The 25,616-nt window shown below is 43.4% G+C and overlaps 1 protein-coding gene across 1 annotated transcript in view; it reads left to right on the top strand.

The window, feature by feature from the left end:
• LOC139409069 (microtubule-associated serine/threonine-protein kinase 3-like) overlaps positions 1-19,477 on the top strand; it is a 61,838-nt gene extending 42,361 nt beyond the window's left edge. Inside the window, 21 exon segments of the mRNA XM_071153747.1 lie at positions 260-469; positions 4,757-4,858; positions 5,054-5,186; positions 5,308-5,375; positions 6,222-6,316; positions 6,611-6,819; positions 7,805-7,943; positions 9,563-9,695; positions 9,977-10,142; positions 10,243-10,344; positions 10,554-10,676; positions 10,926-11,038; positions 11,229-11,389; positions 11,660-11,781; positions 12,132-12,341; positions 14,201-14,427; positions 14,544-14,666; positions 14,782-14,918; positions 17,841-18,028; positions 18,285-19,287; positions 19,289-19,477. Of these exon segments, the coding sequence (XP_071009848.1) occupies positions 260-469; positions 4,757-4,858; positions 5,054-5,186; positions 5,308-5,375; positions 6,222-6,316; positions 6,611-6,819; positions 7,805-7,943; positions 9,563-9,695; positions 9,977-10,142; positions 10,243-10,344; positions 10,554-10,676; positions 10,926-11,038; positions 11,229-11,389; positions 11,660-11,781; positions 12,132-12,341; positions 14,201-14,427; positions 14,544-14,666; positions 14,782-14,918; positions 17,841-18,028; positions 18,285-19,287; positions 19,289-19,355 (3,831 nt within the window). The 3' untranslated portion in view covers positions 19,356-19,477.
• Positions 19,478-25,616: the final 6,139 nt, after the last annotated feature.

Here is a 25,616-nt window from a genome sequence, read left to right as displayed (position 1 = left end):
TCCTGGGGAATGTGATTACTCTGATTTATCTGACTTTCTGAACGTTGCACTTGGACTAACCATGGTTGCCATAACATGTCTGAAGGTAATTAGCAGTAGTGGGTGCTCCAGAAGGACCACTTAACCATGGCTACCCGGTTTTGGGTGCTACTGAGGATTACACTTGGTTACAGGCTGTGATTGAATGCATTTTGTTACTGAACTAATGCTTAATTGTGTTTTTTTGGTATAATGTTGTGTGTGTTCGCTGTCCCTTTAGGCCACAGCACAGATGGAAGAGCGCTTGCTGGATATCATCACCGCCTGCTCCCCAGACAGCACCCTCCCACTGTCCGATGGCGTGCTGGGCTTCATCCAGCACCAGCTGGTGGAGCTGGTCCGAGACTGCCTGGACAAGTCCCACACGGGCCTGGTCACTTCACGCTACTTTGTGGAGCTGCAGGAGAAACTGGAGAAGCTGCTCCACGAGGTGGGATATCCACAAATATCTTTGCGTCTAGGTTTTGCAGTGTGATCGGACAATAACTGCCGGCACTTGAGTCTAAAATGTGTTTCCTCACCACTACCCTTGGGCATCCAGTTGTTTTATGATTTGCATATGATATGTCAACCCCCTGAGGAATAAATAAGTTGTTTTTGGGTGGCATGTTATTTGTACGGTTTAGCTAGCGCAGCCAATGATGAGGACTCACCGTTTGAATCAGGAGGCCCTCAGAATACAGCCAAGGAGTATTCTCCTTTGTTGATGTACGTCCTGTCTGATGCATTTTCTTGGGGATACGTGTGTGCATAATATTTCTGGCCACATTTAACCCATCTGTTAAGGACACATCGCTTTTCTCCTCCTTTTTCAGACGTTCGTCCTCATTGCCTTGGCTTGTTTTGTTATTGATGGATCAAATTTGCCCTCACGGCCACAGCATGACTGAGGCTGTCTCATGTGGTTCCGTGGGGTTGTTTCCAGCTAGACGTCTTTCTGTGATGCGCAACATATTTCAGGTTTTGCATTTTTAATTCAGAGTTCTCACTGCACACTATTGTTCTGTGTTTAGCTCCTCTATCCAGAGCTCCTCTATCCAGAGCTCCTCTATCCAGAGCAGCGTGCATTCTCTTCCCCTGAGTTCCGCTTATACCGAAACTCAGTCTTGCTCTCACCACTCTAACCCAAGCAGACAGTTTTCCTTGAAGGCAAACTCACTTTATGTAACGTGTGGTAAATGTACTGAACAAAAATATAAACGCAACATGGAACAATTTCAAATATCTTACAGAGTTACAGTTCATATGAGGAAATCCAGTCAATTGAAATGAATGTATTTGGCCCTAATCTATGGAATTCACATGACTGGGAATAGAGATATGCATCTGTTGGGGTGTGAATCAGAAAAACTGTCCGTATCTGGTGTGACCATCAGTTGCCTCATGCAGTGCGACACATCTCCTTCGCATAGAGTTGATCTGGCTGTTGGTCACAGATACCTTTAAAAAAAAGGTAGTGGAGTGGATCAGAAAACCAGTCAGTATCTGGTGTGACCAACATTTGCCTCATGCAGTGCGACACATCTGCTTCGCATAGAGTTGATCAGGCTGTTGATTGTGGCCTGTGGAATGTTGTCCCACTCTTCAATGGCTGTGTGAAGTTGCTGAATATCAAATCAAATCAAATTTTATTTGTCACATACACATGGTTAGCAGATGTTATTGCGAGTGTAGCGAAATGCTTGTGCTTCTAGTTCCGACAATGCAGTAATAACCAACGAGTAATCTAACCTAACAATTCACAACAACTACCTTATACACACAAGTGTAAAGGCATGAAGAATATGTACAGAATATGAATGAGTGATGGTACAGAATGGCATAGGCAAGATGCAGTAGATGGTATCGAGTAGAGTATATACATATGAGATGAGTAATGTAGGGTATGTAAACATATAAAAGTGGCATTGTTTAAAGTGGCAAGTGATACATGTATTACATAAAGATGGCAAGATGCAGTAGATGGTATAGAGTACAGTATATACATATGAGAAGAGTAATATAGGGTATGTAAACATTATATTAAGTGGCATTGTTTAAAGTGGCTAGTGATACATTTTTTACATCAATTTGTCCAATATTAAAGTGGCTGGAGTTGAGTCCGTATGCTGGCAGCAGCCACTCAATGTTAGTGGTGGCTGTTTAACAGTCTGATGGCCTTGAGATAGAAGCTGTTTTTCAGTCTCTCGGTCCCTGCTTTGATGCACCTGTACTGACCTCGCCTTCTGGATGATAGCGGGGTGAACAGGCAGTGGCTCGGGTGGTTGTTGTCCTTGATAATCTTTATGGCCTTCCTGTGACATCGGGTGGTGTAGGTGTCCTGGAGGGCAGGTAGTTTGCCCTCGGTGATGCGTTGTGCAGACCTCACTACCCTCTGGAGAGCCTTACAGTTGTGGGCGGAGCAGTTGCCGGGAACTTGAACACGCTTCCTGGGTGACAATGGGTGACATGTCTAGTGAGTATGCAGGCCACGGAAGAACTGGGACATTTTCAGCTTCCAGGAATTGTGTACAGATCCTTGCGACATGGGGCCATGCATTATCATGCTGAAACACATCTGGTGGCAGATGAATGGCACGACAATGGGCCTCAGGATCTCGTCACAGTATCTGTATCTATGTGCATTCATGGGGCACCCTATTCATAACGTTGAGCAAACCACTCTCCCACACGACGTCATGCACGAGTTCTGTGGTTGTGAGGACAGTTGGGCATACTGAAATATTCTCTAAAATGACGTTGGAGGTGGCTTATTGTAGAGAAATGAACATTCAATTATCTGGCAACAGCTCTGGTGGACATTCCTGCAGTCAGCATACCAATTGCACGCTCTCTCTACTTGAGACATCTGTAGCATTGTGTTGTGTGACAAAACTGCACATTTTAGAGTGACCTTCTATTGTCCCCAGCTCAAGGTGCACCTGGGTAATGATCATGTGGTTTAATCAGCTTCTTGATATGCCACACCTGTCAAGTAGATGGATTATCTTGGCAAAAGACAAATGCTCACTTACAGAGATGTAAACAAATTTGTGCCCAAAATGTTTGAAAAATAATATTTTTGTGCATAGTGAACATATCTGGGATCTTTTATTTCAGCTCATAAAAAATGGGACCAACACTTTACATTTTGCGTTTATATTTTTGTTCAGTGTAGTTAGTCATCCTCTTTGTGTGTGTGTATGAGACCTGAGTTCAAATACTATTTCAATTATTTTGATTACTTTCACATACATTTAAAAGTAAGTATTCAGATAATTTATTTGGAAAATAATAGTAGTTGAATATTTGGAAATACACTAGGAAAGTCTTGGCATGTATTTGAAAATACTCAAATACACAGTGTATTTTCAAATACAAATAAATACTCCAATGCACTTGAACCTAATAATTATTAGGCTAAATAGGAAATTATAGCAGTAGTAGATTTTGTCCACACTATTTGAAAATACTAAAATACACATGTATTTGAACCCAGGTCTGGTGTCTGTACATTGTGACCCAGCTGTCCAGTCACTTGCAACTGGCCTCAGAAGGACAGCGAATCAAAAGCCAATGCTATTCTCCCTATTAGTCCTGGTATACAAACTAAAACATAATAATAATTTGGTGGGTGCTTATATTTGTCTTATTTCAAATGTGTTGTCGTGGAAATTCTACACAAGGACACTCGAAGTCAATCTTAAATGAATCATTGTTTATTGACAGCAAGCTGGAGAGGTCACAGTCAAACTTAGATGCTTAAAGTACTGGTTTGAAGTGAGCTCCCCCGGGGCAGTCCTGTTAGATCTCTTATATACTGCTTACACAGGCACCGTCTCCTATCTTAACTTATAGACCATATTCTTGGCATTCTGCCAGATGGTCTTAAGGAGGGGGTCATGTCGCCACCCCTCATGTCTTTACCAAGCACCGGCAGGAACCAAGGATTATTTATGACACTAAGACAAGATGAACATTTTCAAGGCTGTCTCTTCACATCAAATTTTCCATCACAGTGTTTTTTGCATACTCCAACTGCCCCTGAGACGACCTCAGAGAGTGAGGTCATGCCCAGGGTCAGCCATTATCAACGGCATCCCTGGAGCAATAAGGGTTAAGTGCCTTGCTCAAGAGCACATTAACAGATTGTTCAACTAGTCGGCTCTGTGATTCGAACTAGCGCCCTTTTGGTTACTGGGCCAACACTAACCGCTAGGCTACCTGCCGCCCAGGTACTTGATTGTGATGCTTGGGGTAGCCAATAATGATGCATAGTGCGAGGGCTTAAGATCCATTGGCTTCCTGATTTGTGTTCTGTAGAACAATTTATTCTCTGGAATTGATTAACCACTGAAGAACAAAGAACAACCCATTGTCCCTTCCCCCTAAGCACTTGGGTGGAATTATCGCTATTTAATTTATTCAGTCCTCAGATCTACAGAAGTGCCTAGGGGCCAGGGTTTCTTTCTAGACAGGGCCTATGTCTGCAAGTAATGCATTCTGTGGTCATGCTGCAGGTAGCTAGGTTGGCTTGAACGTAGTATGTTGGCTTTAATGCTATGTGGTTGCGCTCTTGTAGTATGTTGGCTTTAATGCTATGTGGTTGCGCTCTTGCTATGGTGAAAGAGAGATAAAGGCTCCTCTGTTTTTGAGCTCTCTGCATCATCAACAAAGTTTATCATCTCCATGTTGTGCTCTGTTCAGAAGCTGATAACATTTTGGCTTTGCATTTCAGGCGTACGATCGCTCGGAGAGCGAGGAGGTATCTGTCATCACCCAGCTGGTGAAGAAGATTCTCATCATCATATCCCGACCGGCGAGGCTGCTCGAGTGCCTGGTGAGACGGAGAGGAAATCTCATTCCGATTGAAAATGTGATTTGATTCTGTTGAGAGCGTTGGAAAGCTGTCTCTCTTAATCTGTTTTGTCGCTGGTTTTTAAGCCACTGTATCGCCAATAAGCTCTTTCATGACTAAGTGATTTTATTAACTTTAATCCAATCTAATCTAATGGCCCTTGGATGTCATTGGCAGGAATTTGACCCGGAAGAGTTCTATCATCTGCTGGAGGCAGCCGAGGGTCATGCCAAAGAGGGCCAGGGCATCAAGACGGATATTCCACGTTACATCATCAACCAACTGGGCTTGACTCGCGACCCCCTCGAAGGTATTGGTATATCCTTTGCCATAACATTGACCTGAATTTCCCGCACTTGAGACAGACATCCAGTACCAATCAACATCATTGCATTGCTGTTAAATCATATCTTTCTACCCTGCTCTTTTAGATATGGTACAGCTTGAGCAGTATGAGTCCGCTCCATCGATGACATTGGAGTCTGATGAGTCTGTGGAGGTAAGGAGTTATGCCTCATTCACATTCCGCCTGAGCAGTCCGTTGCGTTGCGTCAAACTATGCAACGTCTTCAGTGCAGCCCGAGTTTGTCAATAGAATAGGAAGTTACCAAACCACAGACCAATATGAAAATATATGTGGTTTTCGGCGATGGCTTTAACTAGCAACTTGTAAACAATTACCCATTCCTATAATTGAGGACTATTTTAATAGAAATGTTGGCTGTTAAGCCAAATAATATTATATGTCTGTTTTAGTTTATTGTGATGGTAATGACTTTTGTTTTTGATAATAATTTTTAGGTGGAGATCACTAGCTACAGTATTTTCAACCTAGCCTTGCTTTTAGTTAGCTAGCTAGTTGCTCTGTAAGCTAGCTTGACTTGGTAGAACGTTTGAGAAAGAAGTTGAGGAAAAAGTAACTCAACGAAACATGTTTTATTATCACCTGAAACAATATGTTTCTCCTGTCTTGAATGAAAAGGGCCTATTTTGCAATCTCCCAAAATAAATGCGTTCTCGGACGAGAAACTAGGCTCTCCTCCATTTTGTCTTGCATTGTGAAACCCTATGCGCTCCATCCAGTAGCAGAGCGAGATTGCGTTAAGATGACTTACTGCAAATTGGGCATTAGCTTGCCTGTGATGTACTAGGTTTTTAGTGTGAGATTGCCAACAGAATCACATAAACTGGACTTTCAGTTAACAACATAGGCAGCTTAATTTACATGACGTTATTTGGTAGACTGGCTATGTAATCATACTGGCACCAGTGGGTTAATGGGTCCCCCGGCACCTTTTGAATAATGGCTGCCTCTTAATTCTCTAATTGTTTGCACTGTTTGCAGCAGAACAAGTGTCCCCAGGCACTCACCCCGACGCGAAGGAAACCACTGGAGAGTGACTTTGAAACCATTAAGCTCATCAGTAATGGAGCCTATGGGTAAGGGCTAAACAGGCAAGTGGTTAACCACGCTGATCACTGAAAACATGGACTCCCAATTAGCTATTATCATGTTGATTTGAAATCAATGCACTCTGTCACCTCAGTTATAGTCAGTTAAAGGTTAACAGTAAAATGCCAACTGTAGACTTCTGTCATGGTTAGTAAACATTTAGAAAACTATTGAATATTAACTACAATTCCACCTTTTATGGATTGAACTGTCCCTGTAGTCATGGATTATCAATGTGGAGGTCTTGTATGACACGGCTCCTGTACTGTGGTGGTTGGCAGGGCTGTATACCTGGTCCGACACAGAGACACTCGGCAGCGTTTCGCCATGAAGAAGATCAACAGGCAAAACCTGGTCCTGAGGAACCAGATCCAGCAGGTGTTTGTGGAGCGGGACATCCTGACCTTCGCCGAGAACCCATTTGTGGTCTCCATGTTCTGCTCCTTTGAGACCCGCAGGCACCTGTGCATGGTGATGGAGTATGTGGAAGGTAATGTCATGATATTCTAACCCAAAAGCGATGTGTTTATCATGACTCTGTTCGTCATGTTGGAATGGAAATATACTGAACAAAAATATAAACGCAACAATGAACGATTTTACTGAGTTACAGTGCATATAAGGAAATCCGTCAATTGAAATGAATTAATTAGGCTCTAATCTATGGATTTTTACATGACTGGGTAGGGACGCAGCCCTTTTGTGTGGAAAAACTCATTCTGATTGTTTGGTCCTGGCTCCAAAGTGGATGGGCCTATGCCCTCCCAGGCCCAACCAATCAGAATGAGTTTTTCCACACAAAAGGGCTTTATTGCAGACAGAAATACTCCTCAGTTTTATCAGCTGTCCGGGAAGCTGGTCTCAGACGATCCCGCAGGTGAAGAAGCCGGATGTAGAGCTCCTGGGCTGGCGTGGTTACACGTGGTCTGCGGTTGTGAGGCTGGTTGGATGTACTTCCAAATTCTCTAAAACGACGTTGGAGGCGGCTTATGTTGAGAAATTAACATTTAATTATCTGGCAACAGCTCTGGTGGACATTCCTGCAGTCAGAATGCCAATTGCATGCTCCCTCAAAACTTGAGACATCTGTGGCATTGTGTTGTGTGACAAAACAGCACATTATAGAGTGACTGTTTATTGTCCCCAGCACAAGGTGCACCTATGTAATGATCATGCTGTTTAATCAGATTCTTGATATGCCACACCTGTCAGGTGGATGGATTATCTTGGCAAAGGAGAAATGCTCACTAACAGGGAAGCAAACACATTTGTGCACCAAATTTGCGAGAAATAAGCTTTTCTGTGGGTATGAAACATTTCTGGGATCTTTTATTTCAGCTCATGAAACATGGGACCAACACTTTACATGTTGTGTTTATATATATAATATTTTTGTTCAGTATAGTTGGAAAGGCGAATTTGATCCACCCATGATTTCTCCTAGCTTTAGCATAACTGTTGATTATCTCCTGCAGGTGGGGACTGTGCTAACCTGCTGAAGAACATGGGCCCCCTTCCCGTGGACATGACCCGGATGTACTTTGCTGAGACTGTGTTGGCCTTGGAATACCTTCACAACTACGGCATTGTTCATAGAGACCTCAAACCTGACAAGTGAGTCCAGAACAAACTTTAAACCTCTTTACAAGCAGTGCCTTCAGAAAGTATTCATACCCCTTGACTTATTCCACATTTTGTTGTGTTACAGCCTGAATTCAAAATGGATTAAATAGTTTTTTCCCCCCTCACCCATCTACCCACAATACCCCATAATGACAAAGTGAAGAAAATAAAATAAATCTACATTTTTGCAAATTTGTAACACCCCTGAGTCGATACATGTTAGAATCACCTTTGGCAGCGATTACAGCTGTCTTTCTGGGCATGTCTCTTAAGAGGTTTGCACAGCAGGATTGTACAATATCTGCACATTATTTTTTTATTCTTCAGCTCTTTCAAGTTGGTTGTTGATCATTTCTAGACAGCCATTTTCAAGTCTTGCCATAAGTTTTCAAGACAATTTAAGTCAAAACTGTAACTAGGGGCTAAAGAACACTCAATGTCGTCTTGGTAAACAACTCCAGTATAGATGTATATTTGGCCTTGTGTTTTAGGTGGTTGTCCTGCTGAAAGGTGAATTTGTCTCCCAGTGTCTGTTGAACAATAGACTGAAACAGGTTTTTTCTTTAGGATTTTGCACGTGCTTAGCTCTATTCCGTACATTGAATTATTATAATTTTTTTTAACTCCTTAATCTTTGCCGATGACAAGCATACCCATAACATGATGTAGCCACAAATATGAAGAGTGGTACTCAGTGATGTGTTGCATTGGATTTGCACTAAACATAACACTTTGTATTCACATTTTTTTCAGTTTTACTAAAGTGCCTTATTGCAAACAGGATGCATGTTTTGGAATATTTTTATTCTCTACAGGCTTCCTTCTTTTCACTCTGTCATTTAGGTTAGTATTGTGTAGCAACTACAATGTTGTTGATCCTTCTTCAGTTTTCTTCTATCACAGCCATTAAACACTGTTAATGTTTTAAAGTCACCATTGGCCTCATGGTGAAATCCCTGGGCTGTTTCCTTCCTCTCTGGCAACTTAGGCGTTAGGAAGGACGCCTGTATCTTTGTAGTGACTGGGTGTATTGATACACCATCCAAAGAGTGATGAATAACTTCATCCTGCTCAAAGGGGTATTCAATGTCTTTTTTTCTGCCAATAGGTGCCCTTCTTTGCAAGGCATTGGAAAACCTCCCTGGTCTTTGTGATTGAATCTGTGTTTGAAATGCACTGTTCAACTCAGGGACCTTACATGTCATTTTATGTGTGGAGTACAGAGATGAGGTAGTCATTAAAAAATCATGTTAACCACTATTATTGCACACAGAGTGAATCCATGCAACTTATGTGACTGGTTAAGCAAATATTTACTCCTGAACTTATTTTGGCTTGCTATAACTTAGGGTTTGAATACTTATTTACTTAAAGACATTACAGCTTTTAATTTTTACGAAATGTGTAGCTATTTCTAAAAACATAATTCCCCTTTGACATTATGGGTTATTGTGTGTAGGCCAGTGACACAAAATCTAAATGTAATCCATTTTAAAATCAGGCTGTAACACATCCAAATGTGGAAAAATGGGTGTGAATACTTTCTGAAGGTACCGTACCTCAAGTCAAAGAAAATATAGCTTTAACATTTCTCTCTATGCCACTTGCAGCTTGTTGATCACTTCTATGGGCCACATCAAATTGACCGACTTTGGCCTGTCCAGAATTGGCCTGATGAACATGACCACTAACCTTTACGAGGGTCACATGGAGAAAGACACCAGGGAGTTCATCGACAAACAGGTGAGAGTCTTGTCAACCGCTTAACCCTTTATTTGTCCTTTCACTATAAATACATTCAGCTCCATAATAAGGCATAGGAAAACAATATAGCCAAATGCTAGAAAAGTTTTTTTGAACACATCCTCACACCAGGATCAAATGCATAGGTCAAATACGTTCAAATACTCAACCCAGGATAGGTGTACCATCTCATAACTACTGTTGTAACTCAACTCCATTGTGTTACAAAAATCAATGCAAATGTTACAGTATAACTGAATATTATTGGTGTGGTTCTCTAGGTGTGTGGCACCCCAGAGTACATAGCCCCAGAGGTGATACTGAGACAGGGCTATGGGAAGCCAGTAGACTGGTGGGCCATGGGAGTCATCCTGTATGAGTTCCTGGTTGGATGTGTGCCCTTCTTTGGGGACACGCCCGAGGAACTCTTTGGGCAGGTTGTCAGTGGTAAGTATTCCGTTGCTGGAATATGTACAGTATGTAGGCTTTCTTTAATTGTGTTTAATGTGGAGATCCTCTCATTAACGTTTGCTTGCACGATGTACAGATGACATCATCTGGCCCGATGGGGATGATGCTTTACCTGCAGACGCCCAGGACATGATCACACGGCTGCTGAGGCAGAGCCCTCTGGAGCGCCTGGGGACAGGTTCGTAGACCACAAAACTACGTTCCAATGTCCATACTAGCATCCCACTTAGAATGCATGTCCTATTGCTTCATTCTAAGTGGTGCGCTAGTCTAGATATTGGAACCCTTGTTTTTCATGTCACATCATCCTGGTCTGACATTTTGCTGTTGGCTATTTTTCCTGAGGTTTGCGCACGACTGTAATCGGAAAAATAAATGTTGTTCTAGGAGGAGCATCTGAGGTAAAACAACACCCCTTTTTCTTACGTGTGGACTGGAACGGGCTACTGCGACTGAAAGCCGAATTCATCCCTCAACTGGAAGCGGAGGACGACACCAGCTACTTTGACAGTACGGGCAGTCCTTCATAAGTGCTTTTATTAAAGACAGAGATTCATTATTTCTATTGCCAGTATATCTCCACAGATGTAGTGATATTTGCTCTTCATGCCTGTCTAATGCTTATTGATATTTTCATTAGTCAATTGTGTTTAATGAAAACTATATGTTTTCCTGAAATACACTAAATGTCCTGGTTCGGATTTTATGGTACTGTCCCTGTTCCTGAGTTCCATTCATTTTGTGTTGTCACGTTTTCAGCTCGCTTAGAGCGTTACCACCATTTGGCCTCAGATGAGGATGACGAAACCAACGATGAAGAGTCTTCCCTGGAAATCCGTCAGTTTTCCTCCTGGTCAAACCGCTTCAGCAAGGTTCGGAACGTACCTTTTCAAATATTAGAAATGTCAATAATATCAGTCATTTGCTGAGCAGTTCTTTGTAAATAGAATATCATGGAAAACTCCTTAAATCTGTGAAAGAGAAGAAGAAAAAAAGGTTTTGTTGGTGCCAAGTTCACCAAACATGACCACCCTAGCTAACGTGGCTACTCCATGCTTTCAGGTGTACAGCAGCACAGAACATCTGGCCACACCGTCCAACCTGAGCTTCTCATCGGACCGCAGCCACAGTGAGGACAAGGAGGGCTGGGATGGGCGTTTCACACCCTCCCTGGGAGGAGACATTCAGAGACAGGAACGCCAGCACCAAGATCGCAGGGGCAGGTGAGCAGAGCCAGAATGAGTTTGTAGCGCTCTGTTTCTGTTCGGATTCCCTGTGTAAGAGTTAAAACACGTCTTTATTGGAGGCACTCCAAAACAGTGGGCGAAAAGTGCATAAAATGATGATTAGTTCCGAAAAGTCAAGAAATGTTTGCTGAATAGGATGGGCATAACCAATGGCTGCACACATCATAAATTACTATTTTAGCTGTAGATAGGATGTCACCATTGCCCCTTCTACTTCTAACTGACACTGCCGTTGATGTGTTGCAGCCTGCGTCCTCGGGCCTCGTCCAATTCCTTCCATTCTGAGAGGGGCACCAGCCCCCTGGTGATGAGCAGCACCCACAGTCTGGAGACCATGCCCCGCTTCGCCTTCTCCACAGACGACGAAGGTGAGCTCAGTCCCAAGCCCCTCCGCTCTTCTTCAAGTCTCCACAACCTCATGGAAACCAACAAAAATTGAAATATTACATAAGATATTTCATTTCTCATGAAACATTCTTCATAAAAACAAACAGATTTGTGTTGATAGGAGGATTCATGACCAAGCCAGGTGCAGACTGATCAAAGGGCAAACCGTCAAAACAAAAAGCAGTCTAGTCACAAACACAGAGTTCAAGTGTATGGACTTTCTCTTTAGAGTGAGCTTCCATCCAGACCAAATGATTTGCAAAGATACTTCAGACATTGCCTTTTTTGGTCAAACACATTTGATTTGAACCCTTATTCCTGTGTATTACAGCTGAGGTGGTAGTGTCAAACCTGCATCGGATCAGGATTCGTAGCAACAGCACCGGGGCCAAACACTCTTCCCCCAGGAACCACAGAGCCCCCCAACGCTTTGGAAACCAGCTGGAGACACCAGATAGACAGACACCAGACAGACCGAGGCTTGGGGGCAAAGTCCCCAAGTCTGCCTCCATCTCCGCCCTGTCTCTCATCATCACTGCAGGTCTGTGTTGGGGGTAATGCATTACAAAAGTAACGTAAATCAGATTACTTTTATGAGTAACTGAGGAAAGTAATGGGTTACTTTTTCAAATGGGGTAATATTATTACAGTTACTTTGTCAAACAACGCTTGCGTTACTTTCACAATCATATCTCTAACGGGCACGTTTCCATGATCTGATCTCGACTTGTTTCCTCATTTAGTTCTCGAGCGATTATAGAAAGGCAACAAGCTCTCACAGTCTCACTGCTGAATTAGACATTTATCCACGTTGCTCCAAATTTCAGAGTGTTTTTGACCCCCTGGGTTGACTCCTGCTGCTCTATGTGGGCCCATTTCTCCAAACATCAAATTTCGAAGTTAAGGGTTAAGGTAAAGTTTGGAATGGGGTTAAAAGAAAACATGTAAAACCAGTGTCCACGACTGGGATCAAACACACAACCTTCTGATCCAGAGTCATCTTTGCCATTGATCTTTGCCATTGATCACTTCTGTGAAAACAAAGCCCATGGAGGGCTTTCCGGTGTAGTGGCAAGTGTGCCCTCTATACATTTCTATGTGTCTGTGTACGTGTGGTCTACAACCAGAACTGGCGGCTCGAGAGAAAGATTTTGAATGAAAAGATAGGAAATCTGTACAGATGTTTGGCTTACAGTGCATATGGCTTGTAGACTAGCACAGGAAAGCAGCGCCACAGATGCCAGGAGAAACTAGTGATCAAACCTGAGTTCATAAATAGCCCATCTCTGTCAGAGTGCACACGGCCCTGTTCGCTCCTACGGAATTTGAGATTTTTTTGGCCTCACTTTGTGCATGGGGGATTGTCATGCTGAAACAGGACAGGGCCTTTCCCAAACTGTTGCCACAAAGCTGGAAGCACAGAATCGTCAAGAATGTCATTGTATGCTGTTGCGTTATGATTTCCCTTCACTGGAACTAAGGGGCCTAGCCCCAACCATGAAAAACATCCCCACACTATTATTCCTCCTCCACCAAACTTTACAGTTGGCATTATGAATTGTGACAGGTAGCGTTCTCCTGGCATCCGCCTAACCCAGATTAGTCCGCCGAATTGCCAGATGGTGAAGCGGGATTCGTCACTCCAGAGAACGCGTTTCTATTGCTCCAGAGTCCAATGGTGGCGAGCTTTACACCATTCCAGGCGACCCTTGGCATTGCGCATGGTGATATTAGGCTTGTGTGCGGCTGCTTGGCCATGGAAACCCATTTCATGAAGCTCCTGAAGAACAGTTAATGAGAGAGGCAGTGTGGGACTCAGTAGTGAGTGTTGCAACCGAGGACAGGCGTGAAGCAGTTCAGCACTCTGTGGTCCCGTTTTGAAAGCTTGTGTGGCCTACCACTTCGCGGCTGAGCCGTTGTTGCTCCTAGAGGTTTCCACTTCAAAATAACAGCACTTACAGTTGACCAGGGCAGCTCTAGCAGGGAAGAACATTGACGAACTGACTTGTTGGAAAGGTGGCATCCTTTGACGGTGCCACGTTGAAAGTCACTGAGCTCTTCAGTAAGGCCATTCTACTGCTAATGTTTGTCTATGGAGATTACATGGCTGTGTGTTCAATTTTATGCAGCTGTCAGCAACGGGCCAAATCCACTAATTTGAAGGGGTGTCCACATGCTTTTGTATATATAGTGTAAGTTAGTCATACAGGGTTACTAGTGCCCAGCGGGCAGATATCGCTGAATAGGGTATGGTATGGCAGGTGTGTTTGTACAGAGCTAATGGCTGTTAAGTTGATTGTAAATGCTAAACAAGAGCAGGCTCTTGTTCTAAATACAACCATTGCCCCATGCCTTTTTTCATTTCTTGAACTTGAACTCATCCTTTGTGTACCATTCCAGATGATATGCCCAGCGGCCTCCAGCCCAGCCCCATCTCTTCGCGCTCGCTCTCCTCCAATCATTCGTCCCGCGATTCGTCCCCCAGCCGTGACCTGTCGCTTAGCCTCAGAAGCCTGCGGCCACCCATCGTCATCCACAGCTCAGGGAAGAAATACGGCTTCACCATGCAGGCCATCCGCGTCTATATGGGCGACAGCGACGTTTACACGGTGCACCACATGGTCTCGGTGAGTGCCGCTTTTCTATCCTGCTCCAGAATTAGCCAATAGTTACACAATAAAAGGCGGCATCACCCCACAAAGACTGAGGAATTGTGATAATAAAAAAAACACTTGTTTTACAGAGTGTTGAAGATGGCAGCCCAGCCCACGAGGCAGGACTGAGGGCTGGTGACCTCATCACTCACGTGAACGGAGAGTCCGTGCAGGGTCTGGTCCACACAGAGATGATGGAGCTGCTTCTGAAGGTATATAAAACAATACACACCCTAGAGCCTATACCTATTGTCAACTTATAACAACACTGTTGGAGATATTAGAAGAGCCAATCCTTCATAGTTTTTTTTTGTGAAACACCAACAGAGTGGCGGCAAGGTGGCCCTTCAGACTACGGCATTGGAGAACACGTCTATCAAGGTTGGGCCGGCTCGAAAGACCAGCCACAAGGGAAAGATGGCAAGACGCTGCAAGAAGAGCAAAAGAAGGGACAATCAGGACAGGTGAGGGAAAATATTTAGATGTGTTTTTGTGCTCATTTAATTTGATGGAATATTGCTGCCGTATTGCCATTGTTATGATATATTAACCTGGTGGGGGTTGATACTGTATCAAAACATTTATGTAAGTACATCCAGCAAGAGTCGTACTGCAAAAGTCACTATTCCAAATCGAGTCAAATTGTATTTGTTACATGCTTCGTAAGCAACAGGTGTAGACTAACAGAAAAATGTTTACCCACAGGCCCTTCCCAACAATGCAGAGAGAAATAAAACAGAGAAATAATAGAAAAGTATTTGCGTAATAATAAATACACAATGGTTAACGATAACTTGGCTATATACACAAGGTACCAGTACCGAGTCAATGTGCAAGGGTACAAAGTAATTGAGCTATATACAGTGCCTTGCGAAAGTATTCGGCCCCCTTGAACTTTGCAACCTTTTGCCACATTTCAGGCTTCAAACATAAAGATATAAAACTGTATTTTTTTGTGAAGAATCAACAACAAGTGGGACACAATCATGAAGTGGAACGATATTTATTGGATATTTCAAACTTTTTTAACAAATCAAAAACTGAAAAATTGGGCGTGCAAAATTATTCAGCCCCTTTACTTTCAGTGCAGCAAACTCTCTCCAGAAGTTCAGTGAGGATCTCTGAATGATCCAATGTTGACCTAAATGACTAATGATGATAAATACAATCCACCTGTGTGTAATCAAGTCTCCGTATAAATGCACCTGCACTGTGATAGTCTCAGAGGTCCGTTAAAAGCGCAGAGAGCATCATGAAGAACAAGGAACACACCAGGCAGGTCCGAGATACTGTTGTGAAGAAGTTTAAAGCCGGATTTGGATACAAAAAGATTTCCCAAGCTTTAAACATCCCAAGGAGCACTGTGCAAGCGATAATATTGAAATGGAAGGAGTATCAGACCACTGCAAATCTACCAAGACCTGGCCGTCCCTCTAAACTTTCAGCTCATACAAGGAGAAGACTGATCAGAGATGCAGCCAAGAGGCCCATGATCACTCTGGATGAACTGCAGAGATCTACAGCTGAGGTGGGAGACTCTGTCCATAGGACAACAATCAGTGGTATATTGCACAAATCTGGCCTTTATGGAAGAGTGGCAAGAAGAAAGCCATTTCTTAAAGATATCCATAAAAAGTGTTGTTTAAAGTTTGCCACAAGCCACCTGGGAGACACACCAAACATGTGGAAGAAGGTGCTCTGGTCAGATGAAACCAAAATTGAACTTTTTGGCAACAGTGCAAAACGTTATGTTTGGCGTAAAAGCAACACAGCTGAACACACCATCCCCACTGTCAAACATGGTGGTGGCAGCATCATGGTTTGGGCCTGCTTTTCTTCAGCAGGGACAGGGAAGATGGTTAAAATTGATGGGAAGATGGATGGAGCCAAATACAGGACCATTCTGGAAGAAAACCTGATGGAGTCTGCAAAAGACCTGAGACTGGGACAGAGATTTGTCTTCCAACAAGACAATGATCCAAAACATAAAGCAAAATCTACAATGGAATGGTTCAAAAATAAACATATCCAGGTGTTAGAATGGCCAAGTCAAAGTCCAGACCTGAATCCAATCGAGAATCTGTGGAAAGAACTGAAAACTGCTGTTCACAAATGCTCTCCATCCAACCTCACTGAGCTCGAGCTGTTTTGCAAGGAGGAATGGGAAAAAATGTCAGTCTCTCGATGTGCAAAACTGATAGAGACATACCCCAAGCGACTTACAGCTGTAATCGCAGCAAAAGGTGGCGCTACAAAGTATTAACTTAAGGGGGCTGAATAATTTTGCACGCCCAATTTTTCAGTTTTTGATTTGTTAAAAAAGTTTGAAATATCCAATAAATGTCGTTCCACTTCATGATTGTGTCCCACTTGTTGTTGATTCTTCACAAAAAAATACAGTTTTATATCTTTATGTTTGAAGCCTGAAATGTGGCAAAAGGTCGCAAAGTTCAAGGGGGCCGAATACTTTCGCAAGGCACTGTATGTACATTTAACTAGGAATGAAGTGACAGTAGCAGCAGTGTATGTGACGAGTCCAAAGGGTTCATGCAAAAAGGACCAATGCAGATAGTCCGAGTAGCAATTTGGTAAACTTTTTAACTAACTATTTAGCAGTCTTATGGCTTGGGGTTAGAAGCTGTTCAGGGTCCTGTTGGTTCCAGACTTGAATTGATTGGCTGGAGTCTTTAGGGCCTTCCTCTGACATTGCCTAGTATAGTGGTCCTGGATGGCAGGAAGCTCGGCCCCAGTGATGTACTGGTCCATACGCACAAGCCTCTGTATCGCCCTGCGGTCGGATGCCAAGCAGTTGCCATACCAAGCGGTGACGCAGCCTGTCAAGATGCTCTCAATGGTGCAGCTGTATAACATTTTTGAGGATCTTAGCCAAATCTTTTCAGTCTCCTGAGGGGGAAGACGCATGTGTTGGTGTGTGGACCATGATAGATTCTTAGTGATGTGGACACAGAGGAACTTGACGCCCGTCGACGTGAATCTCCCCCCAGTGTTTAATCGAGATCACTACACACTACCGCATGGATGACAACAAACTGCATACCTCACCAGTGTTGCCTTTTTTCAAATGGAGTAAGAAATCTAAGCCTTGACTTTAGGCTAAGAAACGTAAGGTATACTGTAGAAGACCTCCTTACTGCACAGAGTATTCCCTCTCATTTCTATAACTCTGTCATCATCGTGAAACAAGTTGACCTAACCCCGATCAATTAGAAAACCAAATTATCCTCAATGTTTTACAGCATACATTTTCAGAAAAAAAACTCTTGGGCTGTGAATCACGTACTATAATAATAATGTTTTGGCTCTATTTACCCTTCGAAACCCTTCGCAACCCCTTCATAACTCTTTGTAACCACTGACTGAGCTAGGCGGAGGAGCATCCTGAAGAAGCTGTCCAAGCAGAGCACGGTGATTCACAGCAGCCGCAGCTTCAACTCTGGACTGCAGCACCACTCTGTGTCGTCCAGCGAGAGCCTTCCAGGCTCCCCCACACACAGCCTATCACCTGGCCCCTCCACCCCCTGCCGCAGTCCTGCCCCCGACCACCAGCCTGCAGGTAAGACAAGGCCCACGCTCCTGCAGCAATGTTGCTACTGACACTGTAACTATGACTACTAATACTACTGTCACTATTACTACTACTGTGGCTACAGTCATTACTGTATTACTAGGCTACTACTAAAACGACTACTGTTACCACTAACTTAAGCTTTTATCTCCCCATTTTGCTTGCAATATCTCTTAGTCCATGACAATGCAATAGCCCCTTTGAGGTGGACTGTAAACTTACTCTGTATTTACCTCTCCCTCAGACACAAACTCTCCACAGAGCACTTCTCCCTGTTCCAGCTCTCCCAGCTCCCCGGCTGCACACATCCGGCCCAGCTCCCTGCACGGCCTGGGCTCCAAGCTGAGTATCCAGCGTTACACCAAGGTGGGTCGCCGCAAGTCCACCAGCAGCATCCCCCCGTCCCCCTTGGCCTGCAACTCCTCTCCCCAGCCTCTGTCGCCCCAGCGCTCCCCTTCTCCCCTCCCTGGCATCACCAAGACCTTCCACACAGTCCGTGGCAAGACTCTGTCCCCCCCAACCATTGTCCGCCATTGTGTGCGCCCCCGCAGCGCAGAGCCGCCCCGCTCTCCCCTCCTAAAGAGGGTGCAGTCGGCTGAGAGGCTCTCCAGCGCCTATCACGTTGACAAGAAGTCGTACCCCCACCGGAGGCACACGTTGGAGGTGCCTTTCCAGGGCGAGGGGGAGGACGTGGAGGTGGAGGGGGTCTGCGGCGGGGGGGTGTCCTACCTCGGGGACCACGGGAGGCTGCTGGGGGGTTACGGGGGCTGCCAGAGGTTGAGGGACTGGGCGGCGGAGCGTTCAGAGCAATTGGTGGTGATGAGGAAGCTCAACCTTTCGGAACGCCGTGACTCCTTCAAGAAGCAGGAGGCGGTGCAGGAGGTGAGCTTTGACGAGTCTGACGACCAGAAGACAAGCCCCACGTTCACCGTGATGCTCACTGCCCCTGGAGCCAACAGGCTCCAGCAGAGGGCAGCCTCCTGGACGCCCATGTCCCAACCCAGCGAGGAGGTGACTGAGGTGAAACGCTTCACCCTGGTGCCTCAGATTGCTGTGCAGGGCTCGACGGAGAGTGAAGAGCAGGACGACTGGGAGCCGTGCTCAGACGGAGAGGAGGAGGACGGCAAGAGACAGGAGCCCGAATCTACAGATAACACCGTTGGCACACAGCAGCTTGTTAAGGATGTCTCTCTCACGGTGAACGACTCCAGTAAGGCACCAGAAGCGACAGCTGCTTTACACAAAGACTGCCTCTGATAAGGTTGGGGATACCGCAGTAGACTCTAGCCCCGAGAAAGGGAAGCTAAGGAAGTGACATTTCCTTGAATCATTTCATGCAGCACATATCTTCCAAGGATGCACCTTGACACTCTCACTGTTGAAGGAAGGAAATGTTTGGGCAAAAGAGTGTTTCTCCTCCGAAGGAACTCAAACAAATCGCGACATTGATTTTATTTTGTAGATTTCACTTGATCCAGGATATTGTTTTGTAAATATGTAACACTAGGAAATAGATTGCACTTTATTTCCTGGGCTTATTTATTACTTTTATAAGCTAAGTGGATTTTTGGGGCCAAAAAAGGAAAATGTTAAATTGATAGTGGCTAGCCAAGGTTAAATCACGTTTTGTGTCCATATATTTTGTTGTTATGTCTATTTTAAAACATTCTACAGAATAGTTGCTGATAGTTCAAAGAAGTGAGTAGTTTGAGAGGAATTCATTTTTTACACATTCATGTTTTGATTTAGGCTTGTTTACTGAGACTGAGTGATGCTTTTGTATAATCTCAGCCAGTAGTTTTGAAAGTGGTGCTAACGAGCCAAAACGGGTCCGAAACGGGTACTACATCATCCAATTGTGTACAACGTCATCCATTACGTTTTGTTTTTTTCATATTTTTTTTTTCAATTCGTATGATTTGTTACGAATCCAATTCAAACAATATATTAAGAATTTGTTGTGCTTAAGATGCCGGACTGCGTCTTGAACAGTTTGAAGTATATTTTGAATCATATAAAACTGCAGGGCAATTGTTATTTGAACTAATTACAGTGCATTCGTAAAGTATTCAGACCCCTTTTTCCACAGTTTGTTACTTTACACACTTATTAAAAAAAAATATTTAATAGTTTTTTCCCCTCAATCTACACACAATACCCCATAATGACAAAGCAAAAACTGTTTTTTGATTTTTTTGTTGCAAATGTATTAAAAATAAAAAACAGATACCTTATTTACATAAGCATTAAAACCCTTTGCTATGAGACTCGAAATTGAGCTCAGGTGCATCCTGTTTCCATTGATCATCCTTGATGTTTCTACAATTTGGTTGGATTCTACCTGTGGTAAATTCAATTGATTGGACATGATTTGGAAAGGCACACACCTGTCTATATAAGGTCTCACAGTTGACAGTGCAAGTCAGAGCAAAAACCAAGCCATGAGGTCAAAGGAATTGTCCTAAGAGCTCCGACAGAGAATTGTGTCGAGGCACAGATCTGGGGAAGGCTACCAAAAAATGTCTGCAGCATTGAAGTTCCCCAAGAACACAGTGGCCTCCATCATTCTTAAATGGAAGAAGTTTGGAAATACCAAGACTCTTCCGGAGCAATCGGGGGAGAAGGGCCTTGGTCAGGGAGGTGACCAAGAACCCGATGGTCACTCTGACAGAGCTCCAGAGTTCCTCTGTTGAGATGGGAGAACTTTCCAGAAGGACAACCATCTCTGTAGCACTCCACCAAATCAGGCCTTTATGGTAGAGCGGCCAGACAGAAGCCACTCCTCAGTAAAAGGCACATGACAGACACCCGCTTGGTGTTTGCCAAAAGGCACCTAAAGGACTCAGACCATGAGAAACAAGATTCTCTGGTCCGATGAAACCAAGATTGAACTCTTTGGCCTGAATTCCAAGTGTCACGTCTGGAGGAAACCTGGCACCATCCCTACAGTGAAGCATGGTGGTGGCAGCATCATGCTGTGGGGATGTTTTTCAGCGGCAGGGAGTGGGAGACTAGTCAGGATTGAGGGAAAGATGAACGGAGCAAAGTACAGAGAAATCCTTCATGATAACCTGCTCCAATGACCCTAAGCACACAGCCAAGACAACGCAGGAGTGGCTTCAGGATAAGTCTCAATGTCCTTGAGTGGCCCAGCCAGAGCCCAGACTTGGACCCGATCGAACATCTCTGGAGAGAAAATAGCTGTGCAGCGACGCGCCCCCCCCCCCCCCATCCAACTTCACAGAGCTCGAGAGGATCTGCAGAGAAGAATGGGAAAAACTCCCCAAATACAGATGTGCCAAGCTTGTAGGGTCATACCCAAGAAGAATCGAGGCTGTAATCACCACAGATGTTTCAACAAAGTACTGAGTAAAGGGTCTGCATATTTATGTAAAATATGATATCAGTTTTGAAATAACCTGTTTTTGCATTGTCATTATGGGGTATTGTGTGTAGATTTAACTATTTAATTCATTTTAGAATAAGGCTGTAACGTAACAAAATGTGGAAAAGGTCAAGGGGTCTGAATACTTTCCGAATGCACTGTGGCTAGTTCAGGTTTTGGTTGATGTGAAGACATTGTATTACTAACAAATGGTATTAGCTGCCATGAAACAGATTTGTTTTGTTTTTGTTCTCTTAACCCATATCTTATGGAATGAGGGCCTTTCTTCTTTGACAAATAGCTCTTATTCCCTTGTTTGCAGGCTTGATAGTAGCAAGAAAATGCAGTCACCTTTACAAATGCTTCAATTATTTTGCTAGTTTATATTTCTAAGCATTTTTACCCAAATCACAAAGAGGGTATTTCTTCCAATCTTATTGGTTTAGTTCGTTTTGAAACCTGCTGATTATATTGCACAATATTTTGCCATAACCTCATCATTATGTTCGTTCATCCCGACCTCATCCACTTCTGGGTTTCCTGGTTTCTTTGTACTGATTCTGATGGACAACAGGGTTTATACCTCATGATTTCGCTGAAATCATGGTAGCATGGCAATTTGAGCTTGCTGCCAATGCTTGTACTTCTAAAGCATAGAACTTTAATCCTATCAAATGCTGTCACCTAATCTCTGTCACAGAGGCAATTGTTGACAGGATATTGTTTTGATAAGCCACAGATAGTTTTGCTCTCAAACCTGTTTTTAGGCTACATCCTAGAATTCAGCTGACACCACCAAGCTAAAGATAAACCGTTTAAGCTTTCCACAAGATCTGCGTGCATATTTTCAAATGATCCTCAATGCAGCCTTTGACCTTTTATCTACGTATTAGACTCAGATTTGAGCACAATGACTAGTGTGCGTGTGAAAATGTCCATGCGTAAGAAACCCATTCCTCTTTCATCTCCTTCTGTGTGTTGATGTTTACATTGGGGTAAAGTGCACTAAGGAAAATGTATATTTTGACATGAATTTTGTAAACGACATAAGGAAGAGGCAACGATGGAGGAGTGTCACGTACCTTCAGTCAGAACCCAGGGCTTAGATATTAGGAACAGATGATAGTTTTATGTCTTTGTACTGTACATGTATTTATGTACAGTGAGGAGAAAAAAGTATTTGATCCCCTGTTGATTTTGTACGTTTGCCAGTTGACAAAGAAATGATCAGTCTATAATTTTAATGGTAGGTTTATTTGAACCTACCATTAAAATTATTTGAACAACAAAAAAATCCAGAAAAATGAATGTCAAAAATGTTATAAATTGATTTGCATTTTAATGAGGGAAATAAGTATTTGACCCCCTCTCAATCAGAAAGATGTCTGGCTCCCAGGTGTCTTTTATACAGGTAACGAGCTGAGATTAGGAGCACACTCTTAAAGGGTGCTCCTAATCTCAGTTTGTTACCTGTATAAAAGACACCTGTCCACAGAAGCAATCAATCAATCAGATTCCAAACTCTCCACCATGGCCAAGACCAAAGAGCTCTCCAAGGATGTCAGGGACAAGATTGTAGACAAGGCTGGAATGGGCTACAAAACCATCGCCAAGCAGCTTGGTGAGAAGGTGACAACAGTTGGTGCGATTATTCGCAAATGGAAGAAACACAAAAGACATGTCAATCTCCCTCGGCCTGGGGCTCCATGCAAGATCTCACCTCGTGGAGTTACAATGATTATGAGAATGGTGAGGAATCAGCCCAGAACTACACGGGAGGATCTTGTCAATGATCTCAAGGCAGCTGGGACCATAGTCACCAAGAAAACAATTGGTAACACACTACGCCTTGAATGCTGAAATCCTGCAGCGCCCGCACGGTCCCCCTGCTCAAGAAAGCACATATACATGCCCGTCTGAAGTTTGCCAATGAACATCTGAGGACAACTGATTGAAAGTGTTGTGGTCAGATGAGACCAAAATGGAGCTCTTTGGCATCAACTCAACTCGCCGTGTTTGGAGGAGGAGGAATGCTGCCTATGACCCCAAGAACACCATCCTCACCGTCAAACATGGAGGTGGATACATTATGCTTTGGGGGTGTTTTTTCTGCTAAGTGGACAGGACAACTTCACCGCATCAAAGGGACGATGGACGGGGCCATGTACCGTCAAATCTTGGGTGAGAACCTCCTTCCCTCTGCCAGGGCATTGAAAATGGGTCGTGGATAGGTATTCCAGCATGACAATGACCCAAAACACACGGCCAAGGCAACAAAGGAGTGACTCAAGAAGAAGCACATTAAGGTCCTGGAGTGGCCTAGCCAGTCTCCAGACCTTAATCCCATAGAAAATCTGTGTAGGGAGCTGAAGGTTCGAGTTGCCAAACGTCAGCCTCGAAACCTTAATGACTTGGAGAAGATCTGCAAACCTGGTGGCCAACTACGAGAAACGTCTGACCTCTGTGATTGCCAACAAGGGTTTTGCCACCAAGTACTAAGTCATGTTTTGCAGAGGGGTCAAATACTTATTTCCCTCATTAAAATGCAAATCAATTTATAACATTTTTGACATGCGTTTTTCTGGATTTGTTTTGTTATTCTGTCTCTCACTGTTCAAATATACCTACCATTCAAATTATAGACGGATAATTTCTTTGTCAGTGGGCAAATGTACAAAATCAGCAGATTCAAATACTTTTTTCCCTCACTATGTATTTTTATATCGGAGTCTGTTAATGCCATATGCATTATTATTATACTTAATATTATTATATTTTGGAGTATACCAACATACCAGTTGCACAAGCGATGTGAACAACAATGGCTGTAAAAAAATGTGCCTCAAGGATGAAGCTGGTTGGGGAATCACATCAGTATTGCAATGCATATTGTACAATTAGTGATGTTGTGTTGAACACCATCATTTTGGGCTTTTCTACACTACAGTAGTTCTGAAGGTTGATATTGCGTCCATTTTTACTTGCTGTTATGTAACTGTCTGTATATATCAAGCGTTGGCGGAGGGGGGTTCTTTCGAAGTCTCAACAGATCCTCAAAAGAGGTCTATATTTTCAGATTTGATGAACTATTCAGAAGTCAGTGGTGGTGAAATGGAATTATACCCAGGACATGCTATCTCGCAAAGCCGGTCAGAATTGTTTACAACGAACACGCTATGGACAATTTGAACAAATGGTCTTTTGTAAATCCTGTGTTTCTATGTACTGTGTAGGTATTGTGTTGCAGTCTGTGCATTTCAACACTACACCGTTTTAAAGGCTTTTACTCAAGTACCTTTTTGGAACTGTAAAACTTCCGAACTGTTCTATAAGAATAGAGTATGATGCATTTTCTCTTGTTTACGCCTTTGTTAGCTGCATGCTGCATGAGACAAGGACACATCATACTTGATTGCATGGTACTCTGGGTTTATATAGCCCGGTGCTGGGGTTTCTACAGTGTGTCTAATAGAGCATTTGTGTGCAAAGTCAACTTTTGCACTTTCCTCTGACTCCTCATCATACCCTGAACCACAAATAGACAACTGGTCTGTTTTCCTAATAGTTGTTGGTCTTTTTCTGTGTGTACTGGGATGAAATCTTCCACCCTCGGGATGTGTATGTCTAATGTTTTTCACTTTCTCACCACTGCGCGGTAAAATAATCTCTTTCGTCATCTACGTCATAAGGGGGATGCATGTGGTTCATCGAGGGCTGGGAGTGAAGCTTAGACGGTTAGGCTACGCATAGTCCATTAGTCTACAGTGGTTTGTCTCTCTTGTATTTAACCCTCATTTTAACACATTTTCCATTTCGTCTGCTATCGGAACTCCTCTATGCTGACTTAGTTGTAGACAAGGGTACCTGTACACATTGTCACACACTTACAGGGTCAAATGGACACATATGCAAAAACATGTCCACATTCATTCTTTCCTTTTTGTTTAATTCTGTGATTGGGTTAGAAATACTGGAGGTACAGTGCTATAATGTCCATTTTTATGTTAATATGGAGAGTATGGTGGTGTTCATATTTGTTTCATTTGAAGCCAGTTTTGTCTGACTAGTTTTTCTTTTTGTGGTTCTAACTGTATGGCCTAGCGCCCTATTCAAACAAAAGCAAATGTTTAGTAAATAGATGGCTAGGATGTGAATATGCCTATGGTTGGGTTGGACTATTGAATGTGTTTG

The sequence above is a fragment of the Oncorhynchus clarkii genome, chromosome 5 (assembly GCF_045791955.1).
Source record: "Oncorhynchus clarkii lewisi isolate Uvic-CL-2024 chromosome 5, UVic_Ocla_1.0, whole genome shotgun sequence".
NCBI lineage: Eukaryota > Metazoa > Chordata > Actinopteri > Salmoniformes > Salmonidae > Oncorhynchus > Oncorhynchus clarkii.
This window is presented reverse-complemented; position numbering and strand designations above follow the sequence as displayed.